The sequence below is a fragment of the Mesoplodon bidens genome, assembly GCF_964165515.1.
Source record: "Mesoplodon bidens genome assembly, chromosome: 8".
In the NCBI taxonomy this organism is placed as follows: Eukaryota; Metazoa; Chordata; class Mammalia; order Artiodactyla; family Ziphiidae; genus Mesoplodon; species Mesoplodon bidens.
In genome coordinates, this window is record NC_138165.1 from 53,633,475 (window position 1) to 53,653,293 (window position 19,819).

At 34.7% G+C, this 19,819-nt stretch overlaps 1 protein-coding gene across 1 annotated transcript in view; it reads right to left on the minus strand.

Moving 5' to 3' along the window:
- Positions 1-19,819, minus strand: part of KYNU (kynureninase) — a 103,961-nt gene that overhangs the window by 33,139 nt on the left and 51,003 nt on the right. The window contains 2 exon segments of the mRNA XM_081242004.1: positions 6,568-6,641; positions 7,440-7,538. Of these exon segments, the coding sequence (XP_081098130.1) occupies positions 6,568-6,641; positions 7,440-7,538 (173 nt within the window).

Below are 19,819 nucleotides of genomic sequence, written 5' to 3' on the forward strand. Positions count from 1 at the left end.
TTATGATCCCAGCCTAAATTCACACACGAAAATTGTCTAGATGATTTTGCAAAGTAAAAAAGTGTCAAGCCAAGAAGATGAGGGATCCTTTTAGAGTTATTGATCTAAAATGGTTTCTGAATGAAAACAGGTATAGGTTATATGCCATGAATCCATAAATGTGTTTTCTTCAATCAAATTGTCTTCTTTTGGATCCCTTACAATGAGGCTTTGGGGACTAAGATTTACAATAGGTATAACCCACTCGTGAGCATGGCTCTGGAACTAAGAGTATGAAGCACACTTGATTTTACCACTGTTTATAATTTCTAAAATATTATAGAATAGATATAAAGAGCAATTTTATGATAATCGGCAGACTTTTAAATGTTAAGTCAATAACTCAGATTCCATAAAAATTCTAGTAAAGAGTATAAAAAGAAAAAGATCACTTGACATATTCCTTAAAGAAATGTCATTTAAGTAACTCTTTCTTCTTTATACTTCCTTAAATTTATGAAACTAATCAAGTGAAATCTCCCTCATAGGCAACAATTTCAGCTTTCAAAGTCACAGAGAGAAAATTTACTCACTTAGTTAACACAGCATTCCATTTTGCAGAGGAATTGTATCTGTAAGTTTCACCACCAACTTCTTCAAGCTTTTCCAAAGCAGCTCTGAGTTAAAGTTATCTATTCCTTCACTCTTCCTATGGCAATATCTGAAAATTCACCCAGCAATTATTAAGAAATTGCCTTGTGGCACATATTCTGTCCCTGTGTTACCTGTTATTTAAATTGTTTATTCAGCTATTGAAATGGCATCTCTCCAAATAGATTGTATGATTTAAAAATCATATGCAATAGCCTATATTTATTTCTATCTATTAAAGTTTCTTGTACAAAAATCTATGTTGTTTATATTTGCTCATGCCTCCTCAATTGACTCAGGAACATTCTCTTTACTTGGTAAAGCAGTGAGCACCTTAGAAAGGATACTCGTTTTGGAGTAGGATAAAATGGAAGGTTCATCATGTTTAATTCCTAAGATTGGAAAGATGTATGGATATATTGGAAGTCCTCATTATTTGATTACAAATGGAATACTGGGAAAAGGCCATTTAAAATACATCTATTTTAAAACAGTAAACCATACTTTTTGAAGTAAATAATGGAGGAAAAAAGAATAAAAGATTTGATTGAGATGCTCTTGAAAAATAAAATTTTAATTGTAAAACAAATATAATTTGACAAAACCTACATTAAAATTATAATATGCTAATTATTAAAAAGAATAATAAATTGTGGGGTTTTTGTGTGTATTTTAACAAATGTGATAGCAAACTACAATCTTTTTTGTATTATATTTAACTTTTTTAGCATGAGCATAAAGATGATCATTTCCACAAAATTTTTGAAACATTCATCACTTCCTTTTAATCTCTATGATATTCTAGTCATTTGCTCTTGAAGTACCGTGTCTAATTTCATCTACTTCATCTGTTAATGGTTCTGACTCTGACATATTCTCATTGTCCATGATTTTGTGATTCAGCAGTTCTTCAGTATCACTTGCATCATGAAATCCTGAATCTCTTGAAAAATTTTACTTTACAATTCATTTCCGTTAAGTTTTTATTGTGTTATGCTTATAATTCTATAATCAGCAAGAGTCCAAACTTTTTTATAATAACATAGAGATAAATGCTAATACTAATTGGGAAAGGGTGTTTAGGAAAGGCTAATTTTATAAGTGGGTAGTTCATTAGTGAAAATTTCCTACTATGACAGTTTTTGCTTTCCTACATTGTCATATATCTTTGGGGACTGGAATAATGCTTTGGTAATCAGGAACTCTTGCAATTTGCAATCAGATGAAAGTAAGGGCTAGAAAGTAAGCAAGTAGTAAAGCTGGAAATGCAAATTGGTGTCTTCTACAAATGTCTGTTGTTGACATAATGACTGTGGATGAGAAACTCCTGGGCAGGAGGACCAAGGGTTGAGGCATTGAGAGAATCAATGAAAAAGTGAAAGAGAAAACCTTATAAAATATAGAAGAGTAATCACATACATTGGAGCAGAAGCAAGAGAAAGTGGTACACTGGAAGATTAGGGCTGTGGGAGGTACACATTAAGGACAAAGGGGATGGCCAAGTACATTTAATATGGCTGTCTGATAGGGCAGGAAGTTGTGGCTGAGAAGTCATCCATGTTAATTCATACTGAACATCTAACTCCAGAAACATGCTAAATAGGTAGAACAGATGCCCTGGGAGGTCTAGGTCATAGATCAACTAGGGATTCTGTGAAAACTCTCACTGAGAAATCTTGATACTGGCCTGGTCCATTTGAAAGCATTTGGAGTCTTGTGAATTCACACACCTACACTTCCTTGTTCTCTCAGCATTTAACAACAAGACCTTATGCAGGTAGTAGACAAGGATGTGATAAGTAGTAAGTCAGAAAGAATCACAGAAACCAAAACAAGGTTTAAATTATAGATGAGTTTTGGGCTATGGTATTCTCCAGTATTGCCTGGAAAAGTATGTAGAATCAAATATATCAAGTCAGCACTCCCCAGAACAAATGTGCATTAGATGATCTCTCCATATAACATTAATTGTACAGTTGGGTCAAGCGTGGTACATGCTTATAATTTTTTAAGTCTTTTTACTAAATTTTCTTGATGCTTATTATTATCCTTTCTTAGACTTCCCTATATTGTTTTATAGGAAACAATGTTGTTTTCTTATATTGTTCCTCTTTTTTTTAAGTTCCCTAATAATAATAATAACCTACATTTCTGAGTTCTAAAATATGCCTTAACCATGTACTGATGTCAGCCAGCCTCTTCTATTGGTCCTTTTTAACCTGCAAATGACTTATTATAATAAAGGAGATGAGTCAAGTTCTCAATAAAGCCTTGAAAATGTTATCTCTACTTAAAGTCTTCAATCAAATACCTCTAGCTGTTTGTGGAAATGTGTTGGCATGATTTGAAATTCCGGCATTTAAAAAAAATTATCAGTAGGCCCCATTCTTGGCCACCCAGAAAACTTAAAAAAAAGAAAAATTGTAGGGGAAATTAGCATTTCAAGATATTTACTATATGAGACCATTTGGAGGTTTTTTATGCCAGCATGGAAAGTGAGGAACAGCAGTTTTCTTGTATGTGTTACTTCATTGGACAGGGTAAAAAAGTAAGCCATAGAAGGAATCTTAATAGCTCACATAATCCACTCCTGTTTTCATGCTAGAGTCTCTCTAAAAAAAAAGAAGAGGTGGGTGGTGGTGTCTTGAATTGCAGTCTATAGGCTCTCACAGAAGAATCTTTTTATGGTCCTCAGATATGCTTGAATTCCTTAAAACCAAAAGGTTAACTATTGATCTAAAGTCTATCAGAAAGGTCAACACTTATAAAGTTAAAAAGAAAAATTCAAGATTTTGAAGTACTTTTTTTAAAGTGATACATTTCTGATTGTCAAATTCTTACAATTAAAATATTTCCCTTCATATTTCAGAGCAATAATTAACTGTGTAGACTAAATTGAAGTCAGCCCTGAAGGAAGAAGACACAAGATGACATTTACTCACAACCAGTTCTAATTTTGTATAATTCTTAGCTACAGACAAGGTTTAGAATATGACACTGGAATGAGAAAAACTGATGATAAACTAGGAAAAGGTCAAATTCTAGTTGAGAATAATAGCTTTGAGTTATAATGCTTAATGCAGTGGACTGACTCTGGCCTCTACTCATTCTTTTTATTGGCAGAGTTTCTTGGAAAAAGTCTTAGGTCATCATCAGTTTTGAACAATGGCCAAAATGCCTATTTAAACAAAAGAAGGAAGTGAAATTTCTTGGTACAGATGTAATTTACCAGTCGTTAATGGGAACATCATATAAAGATACTTTGAAATTATATAATGAATATTAAGCTTTTAGAATGCAGGATTACATGTTCCGGGATCCACTCACTACAGCAGGTAGGCCAACCGCCAACCACTCCCATAATGCCCTTCTTCTCAGCCTTGATAGACATTTATGCGTTACGTTAAACCATGCACCTAGCATGCCCCTCACTAACTTCCACCTTCGTCCTGTCCTACCTCTTTATCGAAGGCTTTGACTACACGATCATTGCACTATAAATATGGGGTCAAATGATATACAATAAAAAACGATTTAAATATATATACTTAAAAAATACTTGATGAAAGGATGAATGGACCAGGAAAAGTTATATGCACTCTTTATTTGAAATAATGCGTTTAGCCACTAGATGTCACCCTTTTGTAAGCAACAAAGTTTACTTGACAAAGTTTACAATATCAATAGCAGTTACATTCCACTATAGGGTAGTAGTTGGTACCATCGGAATTAGTCCCTCTGATATCACATAAAAAGAAGCTTTAACAACAAACAAACGAAGAAACAACAAACAGGCTTTCCTGTAAGAAGGGCTACATGAGTCAGACTGAATTGAGTCGTCAGTCTCCAAAGCCAGGTAGTTAAAATGCAACAATAGTTAATAACGTTTAATTTTCAAAAAAGTTAAAAGCATGGCTCTCATACAAATATAAAATGAACACATATAAAGATCTCAATCAACTCATTAATTAGCAAGGGAGCCAATTAAGATGGTGAGGCCAGTACGAGAGAGAATTCAAGGAATAGAGACTTACAGGGTCAGTCTGAACTTGGCAATAGGTACAAAACAGTTTAATGTCCTAAAGGTCACAAGCCGTAATCTTTAAGGCTATGTTTCCTGCTCGAGAGAAATGATCTCTACTAGGCAAAATTCTACAAGTTAACATGCAACTTCACTTTGAGGCAACAAAATACTTAGCCTACATGTATGGATCACCTGTCATGCTTCAGTGGCTATGCTAAGTGCTTTACATGCATCATCCCATTTTAAACTCACAGTAATTGCCTATGAGGTAGATGCTGATGTTATCTTTATATAGAGGCTAGAACACTATGAAATCAAGGACATTCTTCAGGTTATGGACCAGCAAGTGAGTGATCAAGCTGGAATGTAAATCTGGTCTGTCTGCATGGTCTTTCTCTTGGGAGCATAGACTTAACAATTGCTTACTGGGTCTAGAGGATGTTGGGATTCTACAAGATGAGGCACATGCAAACACACTACAACCCCTCCACCCTCTCCAGTTCCTCATCCATTAAGGGCAAATAACAGTGAAAGAAATCTGAAGTGCAATAGAGATGCTGTAAAATCAGTTAAACTGCTAACACTTGCATTCTCTAGAATTTGTGTAGAATACTTACTACACCCTCGCTTCCCTTTGCTGATTCCTCTATTGCAATTTAAATAAGTGGAGAGTTGGAAATGCTCAAGGTAGTGAGTCTTCACACAAAAGCAAGCAATACCTTATATACCGTCTATATGGAAAACACTTATGCTAGGTAAAATGTTGTCAATGCGGTTTGCTAAAAATGAAAAAGAGACCTTTTAAAACATGTATGATATTCCTATAATATACGCTTTATATTCTTTTCAGAGAATTTGGGACAAGGGGAGAAATCCAATGTACTGACAATATACTCAAGGAAGATGTCTGCCTAACAAAATACTTGCCTAAAAAATGCTCTATTTAATTTTAAAACTTTAAAATCTTGTGGAAATTTTAGACATAATTAAATGAGCTATAGAAAATCATCTTAAATTTGTAAGATTTATATGCACAGAATCTCAAAAATGTGAGGTGCTCCAAGCTTTATTACTTATTCAGTTTCAATTCTTATAACGATTATACCACTCAGCCAGTGACTGAGAAGATTCAGAAAACTAATCAAATGTTATTATATTACCTATTAGGAGTCTAGACAGTCTCCTCATCACATACACTCTGATACAACTTTGAAAGGATCTTTTTTACAGAATATTATTTATCTCCATACCAGATTAAAAAAATAGAAACACTTAAGAGTCCCCCAGTCAAATAAAAATGTGTCAATTTGTTGGTGTATCACATTTGCATTTATACTTGCTCTAAAAAAAATGGAGTGCTATATAAAAATTGAAAAGTATTTCTTTTTATGTAGTCAGTCTGTTGTTCAGGGTTCAGCTTCTTCAGTTTTCATGGACTATAAAATTTTTTAGGACAGAAGATACTCCTTACAAGACCATCTTATAAGTTTCCAGCTTTAAAGGTAGATGTAGTTTTAATAATCACATACCACTTTTAAGCTCTATTAGGCACAGCTCTAGTTGCCTTTGATTTATTCATCAATGTGAGAAACCTGAAATTTTCTAAAGTCTAATTTTTGAAAAAAAGTTAAGTAGTCTCTTTGCATTAAACCATCTGCTCTGCATGATTACAGGGACTCATTTTTAGCCTTAAAGCTTCCCTTTTGTGATTAAATTTCTTATTCAACCAAGTAAGCTCTTTGGAAACCATTTATTTCCGATAAAGCATATCATTGTTCATAGAGTAGTAAAATAATTATAATCAGTCCAGATTCTTATTGGATAGCATCTTAAAGAGCTCATGTAAATTTAGCATATTATTAATGCAAGTTCATTTATTCACCACCAAAGAAGAATCTAAAGATAGTACTCACGCAGGTTTAATTGTATAGGCATGCTTTTCATGGACAAAGGCACCAGCAAGACCTCCTGCTCCTGTATTTAAATACTGGATTGAAAAAAAAAAATTACTGGATTGAGAATAAATTAAACTGTATGGGTTTACCTAAATATGTATGACAAAAGTAAACAATGTAATAATTTGACTTTTTTGTTATGAAACCAACTTTTGACAAGATCAGAATGTGTGACTATTTGAACTTTTATAATAAAACAGAATTTGGAGTTACCTTGTTTAAAGAAAAAAAAAATGAAACATAGCATTATTAATCGAGAATAAATAGCTATTACTTTTTTAGCCAAATTTTGCCCCAACTAGTAGATAATAGTTCCAGTGACATTTATCTCATTTCAGAGCTCATTCATTTCAATTATTTTGTCACAAAATATTTAAATAATAATAAAAGATTATATTTTTAAAACACCTAAATTAAAATAAAATTGGTTTTATTTCCATGCTCCCTGTCAATTAACTTGTCTTCAAATGTCAATACAAAGTTGATTCCATAAGAATTATCTTTACTTATGTAGAAATTTCACAACATATCAACAAAAAACTCAGATCAATTTGAATTAAGTTCTAAGTGTGGAGCTTTTTTTCCAGAACCTCCTGACTTTTACAGAGCAGCCAGGGAATTGAAGGAATAGTATTCTATAGAGGATGGAATTTAATAACCTATACTATTCTATCATGTGACTCTACAGTTAACTAAAGTCAGAAAATACAGTAATGAAAGAAATGGAGGTAAGTCAAATACTTAAAATTGGCCACTGATCCAGTTTTACATTTAGATTAATGTCAATATGGAATACAATAATAAAAATATATCAACTAGTTTGTTGATACCTTGTAGGAGCACCAGCAGGCAAAATCAACTCCCCACTCATGTAAGTGGAGTTCAACATTTCCAACTGCATGTGCCAGATCAAAGCCAACCAAACAACCCTGTGGAAGAACATAATAAATTTTGAATTCTCTTAATGATTTGAAATAGTAAAGACAGTATACTTAAGAAAATCTTTGACACACTGCTATATGATAAATATAGTTCATCCTTTGGTACAGTGACTCACAAAGTGTGAGTCACAAAATCCTGGGCATTCCCAAGACCCTTTCAGGTCAAAACAATTTTCATACCATGAAGAAGACATTCTTTGCCTTCTTCACTGTGTTGACATTTGCAATGATAATGCAAAAGCAATGATGGATGAAATTGCTGGCACCTCAGCACAAATCGAGGTAGTGGAAGCTTGTACTGTCATTGTGTGTCAAAGCCATTCAGTTACAGCATGAAAAAGTTAATTTCACTTATATATCTCCATGATAAAAGTATAAAACTAATACATTTATATTAAATCTCAATATCTTAATATTCCTATTTTTAAGATTTAATGTGGGAATTATGCATAAGACATTTGACCATATCCTGAAGTAGGATGGTTGTCTCAAAGTAATGCACTTATGCAATTATTTGAGTTGCAAGCTGAATTAGCCACTTTAGCTTACTGGAAACCTGTTTTTGCATGAAAGAGCAACTTATATACAAACAATAGTAAGTCATACTTAGGTATTTGATAGACATATTTTGGAAAATTAAATGAGTCTGTCAATTTAAGGAAAATAACTCACAGGATTTGTTGCCAAGGAAAAAAAGTAGTTACCAAGATAAAGTAGAATTTTGGAAAACTTGTATCCACTTTTATGAATATGACCATTTCCCAGTATTTAAAGATATTTCTGATGAGTTTAGAAGTAATATATAATTTTTAAAAGAACATATACTGAAATACATAAATATCAATGTTTGTAAAATATGCATAACAATGAACCAATATTCTCCAAATGACCAACGCTTATTGTTATATATCATGCATGGATAAAAGATCTATTCAAAATGAAAGATCAGCCAATGGATTTTAATGTAGCAAAGCATAGAAAGATCAGTGATTTGGTTTCACATTTCATACCACAACTCCCAAGAAGTTCTCACTTGTCAAATTCTGGTGTAGTATCAAAGATTATTCACAATTAACTGAAAAAGCTATTAGACTACTTTTGCTTTTTCTAAATATGTATCTGTGCAAGGTCCAATTTTATTCCTGTGCTTCACAAAGGAAAAAAAAATCAAGAGATTGAATGCAGAAGATATATAAAACCAGTTGCCTTCTATGAAGCCAAACAGTAAAGACCTCTCTATCTATATAAAATATCTGCCAAATATAAAACATTCCTTTTATTGTTTCTTTTAGAAACTACAGTTTTGCTTCCCTAACAATATATTATTTATGTCAATATGTAATGGGTTTGCCACTTTTGTCCTAAAATAAGTAAATGTATTTTAAAATTCTGTTTTAATTAGAAATACAGTAAAGATAGATAGATAGATATAAACAATATTAAAACCTCTTTGAGGTGATCAATGATTTTTAAGAATATAAAAGGTTTGCATTACTAAAAAGTTTGAGAACTGCTGCTTTAGTATATCCTGTTAACCTGAAAGAGTTAATAAAATTTTCAGTTTATCACTTAATCATGTCATTTAATTTGATCAAGTCTATTCATGCTGTAGTAAATTGCCTTAGTGGTTCCGATTTTGCGTCCCTTCCTGTATCCATGTCCCTTGCCATGTAACCTTTCAGTTCCTTCACTGCGAACAGGGTGCAATTCTCCGCCCCTGGGATCAGTCAGGTGACTTGTTTTGAGCAAAGGGACATCAGCACATATAATACAAAGAGAATCTCCTAATCACTTGAGTGATGAGGCTTGCTCTCTCTTGCCCTCTGCCACCTATATGAGAAGGATTTGCTTCGGCCAACCTACTGGCCCAGATGGAAGATGAAAAAATTGTGGATCAGAGTCATCCTCCCCTGGGCTCAGCCTGGATTCTACTCTCCCACATTCTCTTAGTTGGCCAGAGATGCATGAGTGACCTCAGCTGAGATTAGCAGGATCCCTGCAACCAAGTCCTGTCTAGATCAGTTGACACAAAGGTGACCCATAAAAATGATGCTGTTTTTGACTCTATACTGTGTTCTTCCTGTACATTGACTTGAGACCCTAACAGTCTCTTACTATCTGACTCTATTCTGTCTCAGTTAATGACATGAATTTTTTAGAAAAGCTGATCGTTAAATGGGGGTGATAGTTCACTTTGCAAACATGTGTTACCTCTGAGTTCTTCTGTTGTTAGCTTACTAAGAGCAAACATAATAATTACATTCTTAAAACTTGTAGACTTCCTGCAACTTCGAAGAAACACATCTATGGATTGAAGTTTTTGAAGTAAATAATTGCAGAAGGACCAATTTTAAGTTGTTCTAACACCTCTTAAGAATAAATAACCCCAAACTGCTATTACAGGTACTTTCCCCAGAACAGAGGGATGCAAACCATGACCTGTTCTTAATGAATAAAGTTGTATTTGAGCACAACAATCTCATTTGTTTAGATATTGTCTTTGGCTGCTTTTGCAAGCACAAATGAATCACTGCAACAGAGACCATGTGAACGAAAAAGTCTGAAACATTTTCTATTTTGCCCATTACAGAAAAGATTTGCTGACCCCTGCCCTATAGCATTGGTTTCCATAGAGAAAACTCAATATATTGGAGAGTCAGTTAATTAGAAACCTTACTGTAATGTGGCCAGAACTAGAACATCATAAAAGAAAAAGTTCTTACAGGTATTTTGTTTCTAAAACACAAAAAATGAGCAATACATGTCATAAAAATATGACAGATGCTTCATGCTAGCACAAATTTTTGGAGCAATAGGAAAGAAATACAGTTAATTTCCATCAAGATTTAGAGGTCATCAAAACAGGTTTGCAGACTAGGTTCAATAGGTATATAAACAGACACATACATATATGCAATTAGTTTGTATTTTAAGATATACTTTTAATATGGAAATTAAATTTTGGGGGAAAAAGTTCTGAATTTAAAATTCTCTTTTTTCTCACCAACACATCCAATTAAAGTGTTTTTTTATGAAGAAATTTTTACAACTTCTCTTAGACAAGTTTTTACAACACAACTTTTCTTAGAAAACTCAAGGAATAAAATGGCAGCACTTTTATTATCAATTATTTATAAAGAATAGCACAATGAAGAAACCATGAAACTTCACCTACCGTATCCTGTTATTAAAAGCCCTGTGGTCACATCTGTGGCACGATGTAAAATAATCACTTGTGGCTCCTACAGTATGTTTTAATGCATGTACAATTCTTTCCCCATGGGTGGCAGAGAACATAAATTATTAAAATGTGACTGTTTTTAGGAAATGACCGTAAGATACAAACTTGCGTGAGATCATCACAAAGGGATTTTACAAAAGTTTCACTAGATGGCAGCATCTTAAAAATAAAGAAAAAACTAACAGTTCTCCAAAACCTCTGTATAGCCATGCAGTTAACATTTTCATTATTTTACAAATAAGAGTAGGTAAAACAATATGAATGTGTGAAAACAGACCTCACCCTTGAGTGCATACTTTATGTTATTTTAAAAATAGAAATCAAATATTTTTCAACAGATTTTTATTCAAATTACCCACAATTGCTCAAACTCTCATTGATACAAGCACAGCAGTGGTGTTCAGCCACCGTGTCACCTGGCTTTACAGTCAGTCCCCAAACTATGGCAGTAGTCTTCTAACCATTCGGACTACTTCCAGCCTGCCTTCTTCCAATGAACTTTCTAAATAATACATTTGGTTATAAGACTTCCTGTGTCCCTTCAAAGATCTCCCCATTAACTTGAGAATGTAACTCATTTTCCTTGGTATGGCTTTTAAAGACCTTTATGATCTGGTTCTTTCCAGCTTTCCTGTCCCGGGTGCCCTACACCTACTTTCATTTATTTGCATAAACCGTTCTCTGTCTCTGGGGTATTCTTTCCCTCCTCATTTGCCTGGGTAGCTCAAATTTTGATCACAAGATAACTTCCATAGGAAGATACCTTTGCCAAACCCTCTCTCTTCTCTCATCTTACAGCCCTGGTTGCATAAAACTCTTGTAGCAATTTTCCAATCTTAAACTGTCTTCTATTTTTATATAATATGAACTCAAATAATTCAATTGTTGAATAAATAAGTAAAAAAACAAAGTCAAAGAATTGTCAATAAATATTCTGTAAACTGAAGCTAAATGTTAAAATATTATTTGATATCCTTTATTTCTGTTTCAATTTTATTGCATAAACCATTTATTCAGGCTTGGCATCTTTTAAAATGAAGTTTCTTGGACAGTCAAAAGTAGTTTAAAATATATTTAAAATCCCTTTCAATAAAACAAGGAATCTCATGACTTTTTGTCTTTGCCACCTTTACAACACAATACTAAAAATTTTTCTAACCAGTGGAATAATACACAGGGTCTGTGCTGAGATTTCCAGGTAAAGAGCTAGATCACTGTCTCTCAAATTTAGTTTATTATTTGTTTATTAATTAAAATGAAATATGGAATAGTACAGTTTAACTTTATCCCTTGTAGCATTAAAGTCCTGATAACTTTATTGATTTATTCTATAACAGGTTGGCTTTGGACATATATTATTAGTTTGTTCTTTCTTCACCAAAAAAAAAAAAAATCCTATAAATTATGAAGACCATCAATAAGTAGCAAATTTGGTGGGAAAAGGGATAATTATATATTTGTAGCTATACACAGAAATGAAAGTCAGCTTGTATGCATTTGTATGTTCAAATAATTGTTAAAATAATAAAGTACTTAAGATAGGTAAGTATAGGTAAGTAACCTTTGTCTTTGAGCCACTTGAGTAAGCACCCAGGTTACTTCGGAGGTACCTGCAAGAGATGCCTGTCACACAGCCTGTGGTCATTCATACATATCAGTTGGGTGCATGTCCAGACTTCAGTGGATGCCCTTGGCAGTGGCATTAGCATCATGGTGGGTAAACTACAGGGGCCTACAAGTCCCTTCAAGGCTAGTAATTGGATACTAGTAATAGGAGTGTGACTTCTCTCGTGGCTGTTTATGGGAACTACAGTTTCCACACCATACTAAAGAGATCTTTATGTATTCTAAATATCACTCCTGTTTTGATATAAAGTCACAGGAAACAATTGAAGAAGTACATTGCTATAAATTTGAACAATATTACCTTAAATAGAAAAACTGATGGGAAAATTTGAGGACAGTGAACAAAAATTTTAAAAAATGATAGGAGTGTGTGTGTATGTGTGTGTTGTTCAACTCTACATAGATGATATGGACAAATGGTGGATTAACAACAGGTTGGCTAGTTAGCTTTGATCCTGGGATTTCCCAAGGAAGCTCACAGTTAGGGAGGTGTTGAATTGTACTGGGGAGGGTGAAAATGAAGAAGAAGCAGATGAAAGGTGGTAGGGTCTCTTGCCATAGTCTTGAAGCACTAAAATTTGTAAAATTCATCCAAGTGCTATGATTCAAAAGAATCCACAGATGCTAAATTAAAAAAAAAAAAAAAAGTAATATCCAGTAAAGATCTCTGTAAGAGGGGCCTCTACCATCTCTGTAAACATAGTATATCATTTCAGAGTGAATTTTTATTGTGAAAGTCTTTCCTTTCATCCTAAAATTTATTGTGGCCTTCAAATATCCTTCTCACTTTTTTTTTTTCCTTTTCATCCAACTCTGTTTATAAGCAGGAACTATGCATTATTTCTTATACTGTGTTTACTCTGCACTTAAAGTCAATATGTAATTTGTATTACAGTTTCCTTCCCCAAATTATATAATAGAGCTGTCTACTATTTTTTTTTTTTGTCTACTATTTTTTGAAGTACTATGTTAAGCCTTCACTTATTTATACCAGTAGTTTGATGGGAGTAACTGTTCCTCACTATTAAAGCATAGAACAATACAAAATGAGAATAAACTTTCACAAGTTAAAAGGGACAAAACACAATCTTCCAAGTGGAACTGCAGGGAATATTTTAGAAATCAAGTAGCTTGGCAACTAGAACCAAAACTTAAAATTTTCCATAAGGCAGAACCTGAATGCTACTCGAAGTTATTTTAGTCCTGAGGCTCTTATAGACAATATATGATACCAGAGAAACATAAGTAATCAGCATATATACTGCAGGAGAAAAAAAAATACACACAGTATTCCATCCAGGAAGCTAGTGACTTGATAATTCTAAATGTTCATATTAAGTTCAGCAGCAAACAGGAGCAGAAACAGGAAAAATTGGGAGGGTAGACAAGATTCTACCCTAGACATATGAATTACTCCAAGGTTAAGGTCTAATAATTTCAAATGTATCTTCTATCAAAATATTATTTTAAAATGCAAGTGTACAGAGAAGGATGGTATCACAAATAACCCTTAGCCTACATGATAATTTGAGTAAGAAAGCTCCCCCATTGTCCTAGAGCTATTGATTGATGGTATTTATGCCAAAATGTGTATACAGCGGAGACAACAACTCCTGATAAAGTGAACATTGTTCTGTGCCTCTCATGTGGGCTATTGCTAGGGATTTGGGGAGCCATGACTATACTTCTTGGTTTCCAGAGAGCTTAATTTGGAAAAAGATAAGATATCCAATAAGGGAGAGTTTTGAATCAAGAAAGAGTCTTTCATGACAAAAGCTGTGCATAGATATCAGGGAATTAATTAAATTAAAAACGAGTACCTTTAACTTGAAATCAAAATGAAATCAGAATGAATGCTTTCACTCGGTGACTTAAAAACTCTGGTTTGGATTCAAGGGTAAGCTAAAAAGTGAAAGTGGAATCCATTCTGAAATATTCATTTATTTGTCAACCTGTGCAAATTAGACTAATACAGTATTAGGATTTTATTACCCACTTATATCAAGCCATACTTCCATATTTTCAGAAAGTATAGTAACTTATAGTTACCCAAAAGAAAATATGAAGGAAGTGTCCTGTTGGAAAAGTAAAGTGACAGGGGGTGGAAATTTGGGAAGAAGATGATGGACACAGGAAAACTAAGGAGCTTGTCTTTGGATGGAAACCTTGGAGTCCTGAATGGGGTGGTAGAACTCTACTCAGGTGCTGAAGATGGCCAACCTAGTGCATTTTTGGAGGCCTTTCTGGGATCTATTTATGTCACAGGAAATGGAACCTGTATGTTTTTTTGAAATTAATATATAACTCAAGGTACCCTTCGTTTAAATTCCAAAAGTGTTTTAGCTGTGGAACTTACACAGCAGGCCAGGTAGCCCATGGGGAACACTGGCAACAAGAGTCTGGAATACTAGCTATGTCCTAATAGCTATGTCCCCTAGTTCTGTGAACAGATGCCTGGAGGAAAATGATAGCTTCCGAACTTGAGTGGGGATTTTTCCCCATACTATCTGACTTCTTCTTGAGTCAATTTGCAATATGTGGTTTTGACCCAATCATAAGGTAAAATGAATTGGAGCATGTATAACTCTGTTTTTTTGTGGTATTAGACTGGATTGATTTTCTAAGACATTTTCATGGATTTGTTTTTACCCTTGTCGAGCATTAATGCAGTCTAAAGCAGTTTTCTATATATATGTCTCTATGTCCCATATGATTCTTTAAAGTCAGACACAGTGGGGTTTTTCTTAATCTATTCTCTCTCTGTCTCCCTCGCTCTCTCTGTCTCTCTCTCTCCCCCTCTCAAATCCTGGAAACTGATGTTAAGTGAGGGGTCAATATACCTGTGAAACAATGAAATTTCTTGAGAATACTCTGCAACTCAGCTACCATTAGAAGGTTCAGTGGACTTCCTGTTGAAATTCTCCCTATTGTCATGTAGATTAGCTTCCCAGTCATATAGGAGTTTGTAAGCTCTTAATTAGAGGGAGGGCACCTGCAAATACATCTAAAGGCTCTTAAGAGCTGCTAACAGGAATGACAATGGGGCCATCATTGGTGGAAGCTATTGCCAATAGAACTACCTAAGAGACCCATCAGAAGGAGACCCACCCGTGTCTTGGGGCATGTCTTAAAGAGAGCGGTTGGGAGGAGTGGGTTAGAGGTTCCGAGTTGGGCCACTATTGAATGCTGGCACTGAATAGAATCTTATTCAGCAATAATTCTGTTCCTTATACTTGACATCTAGGGGCAAAGTAAAAATTGTGGTTTTCAATATTCTCTAAACTGAAGAGACAATTATATCAACCATAAAGACAAAGGTTTCAGGCTCCCATGGAAAAAAATAACCAAGAAAGGGGGCTATATATATTTTCTTTGACTTTCCAAATGTTGAGACCTCTTTGCCCTTACACAATCAGTTTACAAATATAAAAGGAGAAAATGTAGTGGAAAGAGAGGTATGGTATCGGCGCCAGACTCCAAGTCCAACCTTTACTGGCTGGCTAAGTCAGCTTGAGCAAGTGCTTAACTTCTCTTGGACTCAGTTTCCTCAACTGAGCCATGGGAAAAGCTCCCTATTAGGGTAGCTGAGAATATTGTAAATACTACATGCCAAGTGCCTGAAGCACAGTAGGTCATCAGCAGCACCTAGTATTATTCACATCCGTACAGAGCACTATTGCAGAAACTAGATTCATCCTTTTAGCCTGGCTTTTTAAAAGTAAATATTGATGAGACTGGCAAATCCAGAGATGAGAAGTATAAAGTGGGGAGCATTAGGAGCATTTTGCTAGTGAAATTTAAGGAGGGAGGTATCAGTTAAGAAGGTTTGAGACAGAGCTAAGAGCTAACAGCTACACGGGGTGAAAGAGTAAAGGATTTGAGAGAGAAGCAAAGCAAAAAAAAAAAAAAAAAAACACCCTTGAGACCCTAAAGTGTTGTGTAATTTACAGGTAGAAATGTCTTGCTATCTAATAGAGTGTGCTTTCAAGAATAAATTTCAGCTATTTCTTTTACCAGGAAAAAACAGCAATTGTCTCCTCTGTTTATGGTCAGAAGTAAGTACAAAACCATAGAAGAAAAATAAAACAAATCAAGTAACACTGTTCTCTTCTGGAGTCTTTCTCCAGCTGGCAAGGGTCTCACACAAAATATAGTTTGTTTGATTTATTTCAGATACTCAAGATGGGAAAAATAGCTCAAGGTAATTTTTCAAGCTTAATTTAGTTCATTTAATATTTAATCACTTAATGGAGCAGTCTGCACGCCCTAAGTGTGTCAAAGAGTAGAAATGGAGTTTGAAAAAGAACTCAAATTTTACAAGTATTTTAATTTTTAGAGCAATTGACCATTATAAGTAATTCTTCAGAATTTTCTGATTCTAATTAAATGTGGGAGCACAGTTATGTCTTTTATGCAATGTGTGATCCATAAAGTCAGCCTAATCCATTCTTGCTGATAACACACATTTATCCATTCACTGGCCAAACAGGTATGCATTTAATGATAAATGACTATGTATGTGTAAAGCACTAGTATAAGCCTGTGCAGTTTGTAGGGTCCACCCTCAATCAGTCATTGAACACGCTACTGACAAAAGCTTCCTAAATTTCATAGTTAAGATAGGCATAGAAATAATTACAAGATATTGCAAAAGAGGACCAATAATACATTTTCAATCATGCTATGGAAATACAGCAGGAAGACAGACTTAGCCTGACACAGAGGAGCAAGAAAAATTTTATGATGAAGGTCAAGGGTCACCCCCTCATGTTTCTACAGGAGTTAGTCAAGAAATATATGAGTTGGGCCTATAAGAAATACTCCACTTTACAGTTTTTGGTAAGAATGCTGCAATGTAAGCAGAAATATATACACCAGCTGTCATTCTGCTTCAGTGCTGAGGTCAGTAGGTAGACATGGGAGTTGTGTTGAAGAACTGAAGTCCCATCTAATGGGCAGAGCTATGATTCAGGCTTGCCACTTATTATCCTACAAGAAAGATGGTCTAGTGTTGCCAAACCTGTAATTTGAAACTAGGAGTTTTTATATGAAATCTCTTGATCTGTCATTATTGGCATGTGATTAAAAAATTTAAATGTACCATGTTTGCATATACAAAGAGGGTTAAAGCAAATCTCTAGGACAGATCATAACCTGTGAAGCAGATAGTGGTTGAGCTGAGCTGGAGGAACAGAATCTTCATATGTGGGAATTCTAGGAGGAGGGAAAGCTAAGAATAAAGGCCTAGAGACTGAAAGTATGACATCTGGACAGAAAACATGCAACACGTTTGGTTTAGTTTAACTATTAGTATATGAAGGAGAGCAGAGGAAAATACGATACTGATAACTTAGGTATATGCACAATCATAAAAGGCTGAAGTGGTGTTTTTTTGTTTTTGTTTTTGTTTTTTGTGGTACGCGGGCCTCTCACTGTTGTGGCCTCTCCTGTTGCGGAGCACAGGCTCCGGACTCGCAGGCTCAGCGGCCATGGCTCACGGGCCTAGCCGCTCCGCGGCATGTGGGATCTTCCCGGACCGGGGCACGAACCCGTGTCCCCTGCATTGGCAGGCGGACTCTCAACCACTGCGCCACCAGGGAAACCCCCAATTAATTTTGTTTTTAAATTGTGTGGGCTGTAATTGTGATTATTATTTATGGATAATTTAGGCAACTTATAGTTAGGTCTAAGAGATGTTTGTACTCATACCCAGTAGAGAGTGACACATAACAAGGTAGAAGCTAATAAAGCAAAGCACAGGTTTGCAAAATTCAGTCTTCTTTTTGGCTGTCATTTGCATTTCAATTTTCAGTAGGCTAAAAGAAAACTAACATGCCAGCATCCATATAAGGTAGAGTAAGATAGTATAAAAGATGTGATAAATAAGGGAATCAATCATTCATTCACTCAAAAAATATTTATTTGGCACCACTGTCTGCCAGGCACCATGAATTCCAGAGTGCTGTAGGCCATTTTATGTGGCATTGGAGAGGGAAGGTAGAAAGCAAGCAGTTGGCACTGAGTTTTTTTAGGGATAAGATTATTAAAATTTTTATCAGTCCATTACCCAGACTTTAAAGTTTTCAGTCCAGTCTATTGAGTCCTAACCATGCTGCTTAGATTATTGTTTTCTTTTATAATCTAGAGTAGAAGTGTCTAATGAGAGTCTTTCATTTAAAGTTCTTAATATTTCACTTTCTAAGGATTCATTATTTTTTTGTAGGTTGTATATGCCAATGTGATTTTTTAATATATTGATAACGTTTACTGATTACTTACAATGCACTAAGTACTAAGTGTTTTAGGAATAGTTCCTTGTTTTTCAGTAGAACAAACCAATGAAGTAGGCACTTTTACCTTCCCCATTTGTTAAGTGGAGAAATTAAGTCATATTGGTAAATGAATTAAGCCATTTAAACTATGCTAGAAACTAATGGAAAGATGTGGGTTCAAGGCCAGGTCTGGCTCTGTCTCTACTATCTAAACATTTCATTCATGCAAATGCTATACTGCATTTCAGAATAAGTACCCTACTCCATCAGCAACCAAAAATGCCTGAATTCCAGGTGTGGCAAGGCTAATAACTGTCCTTCTTAAGCACACAAATATACTTAATTTCCCCAAAATGACCATGTGTTAGTTGAGGGAATATAAGTGGAAATAAATTTTTTCATTGTTAAGCTAATGTTTTTAAGATGTTAGTATTCCCCTTTAAATCCGTTTATCCCATTTCTTTGGCTGAATAGTGACAGAAGCTCTAGGGTATGAAAGCCATAGGATACAACCCTGAACCACTGGTAACCTGAATCATTGCACTGGAGAAAGCTAATCCCTGACTGCTGCATGAGCAACCAAAAAAAAAAAAAAATCTATCACAGTGAAGGCATTTATGGCTCTATTTAATTGTTACCAAGACTTAGTCTACCTTATACACCAATAATTTCCATTGACAGTAATTTCTAATTACCTATTTCTTATCATAATTCAACTTGAGAAATTATAACTTGTGGGGAGCCTATTCATTTCACCAGATGATATAGATTTTCTGTTTATTTTGCTCTCTTTATATTTCATTATGGAGCCTAATCAATCTTCCACGAATTTTTTCAAATGCTTTGTGAAATGAGGCAAAAAAGAAAATAGAAGAAAGAAAAAAAGAAGGGAGGGAGGGAGGGAGGAAGGAAGGAAGGGAGAAAAAAAGGAAAAAAAATTAAAGAGGGCTAGAAGAGGAAAGAGGGAAACAGATTAGAAACAGTGATGCTCCATGGGGTTGTAATTGGGAAATGCAAGAAGTACTGTCGGTAAATTAACCCCAACCCCTCTTCTTAGCCTCTCTCTACTATAGGGCCATAAAAGCTAAAAACTCCTTTACTCATGCTTCATTGAAACTACTACTTCAGAG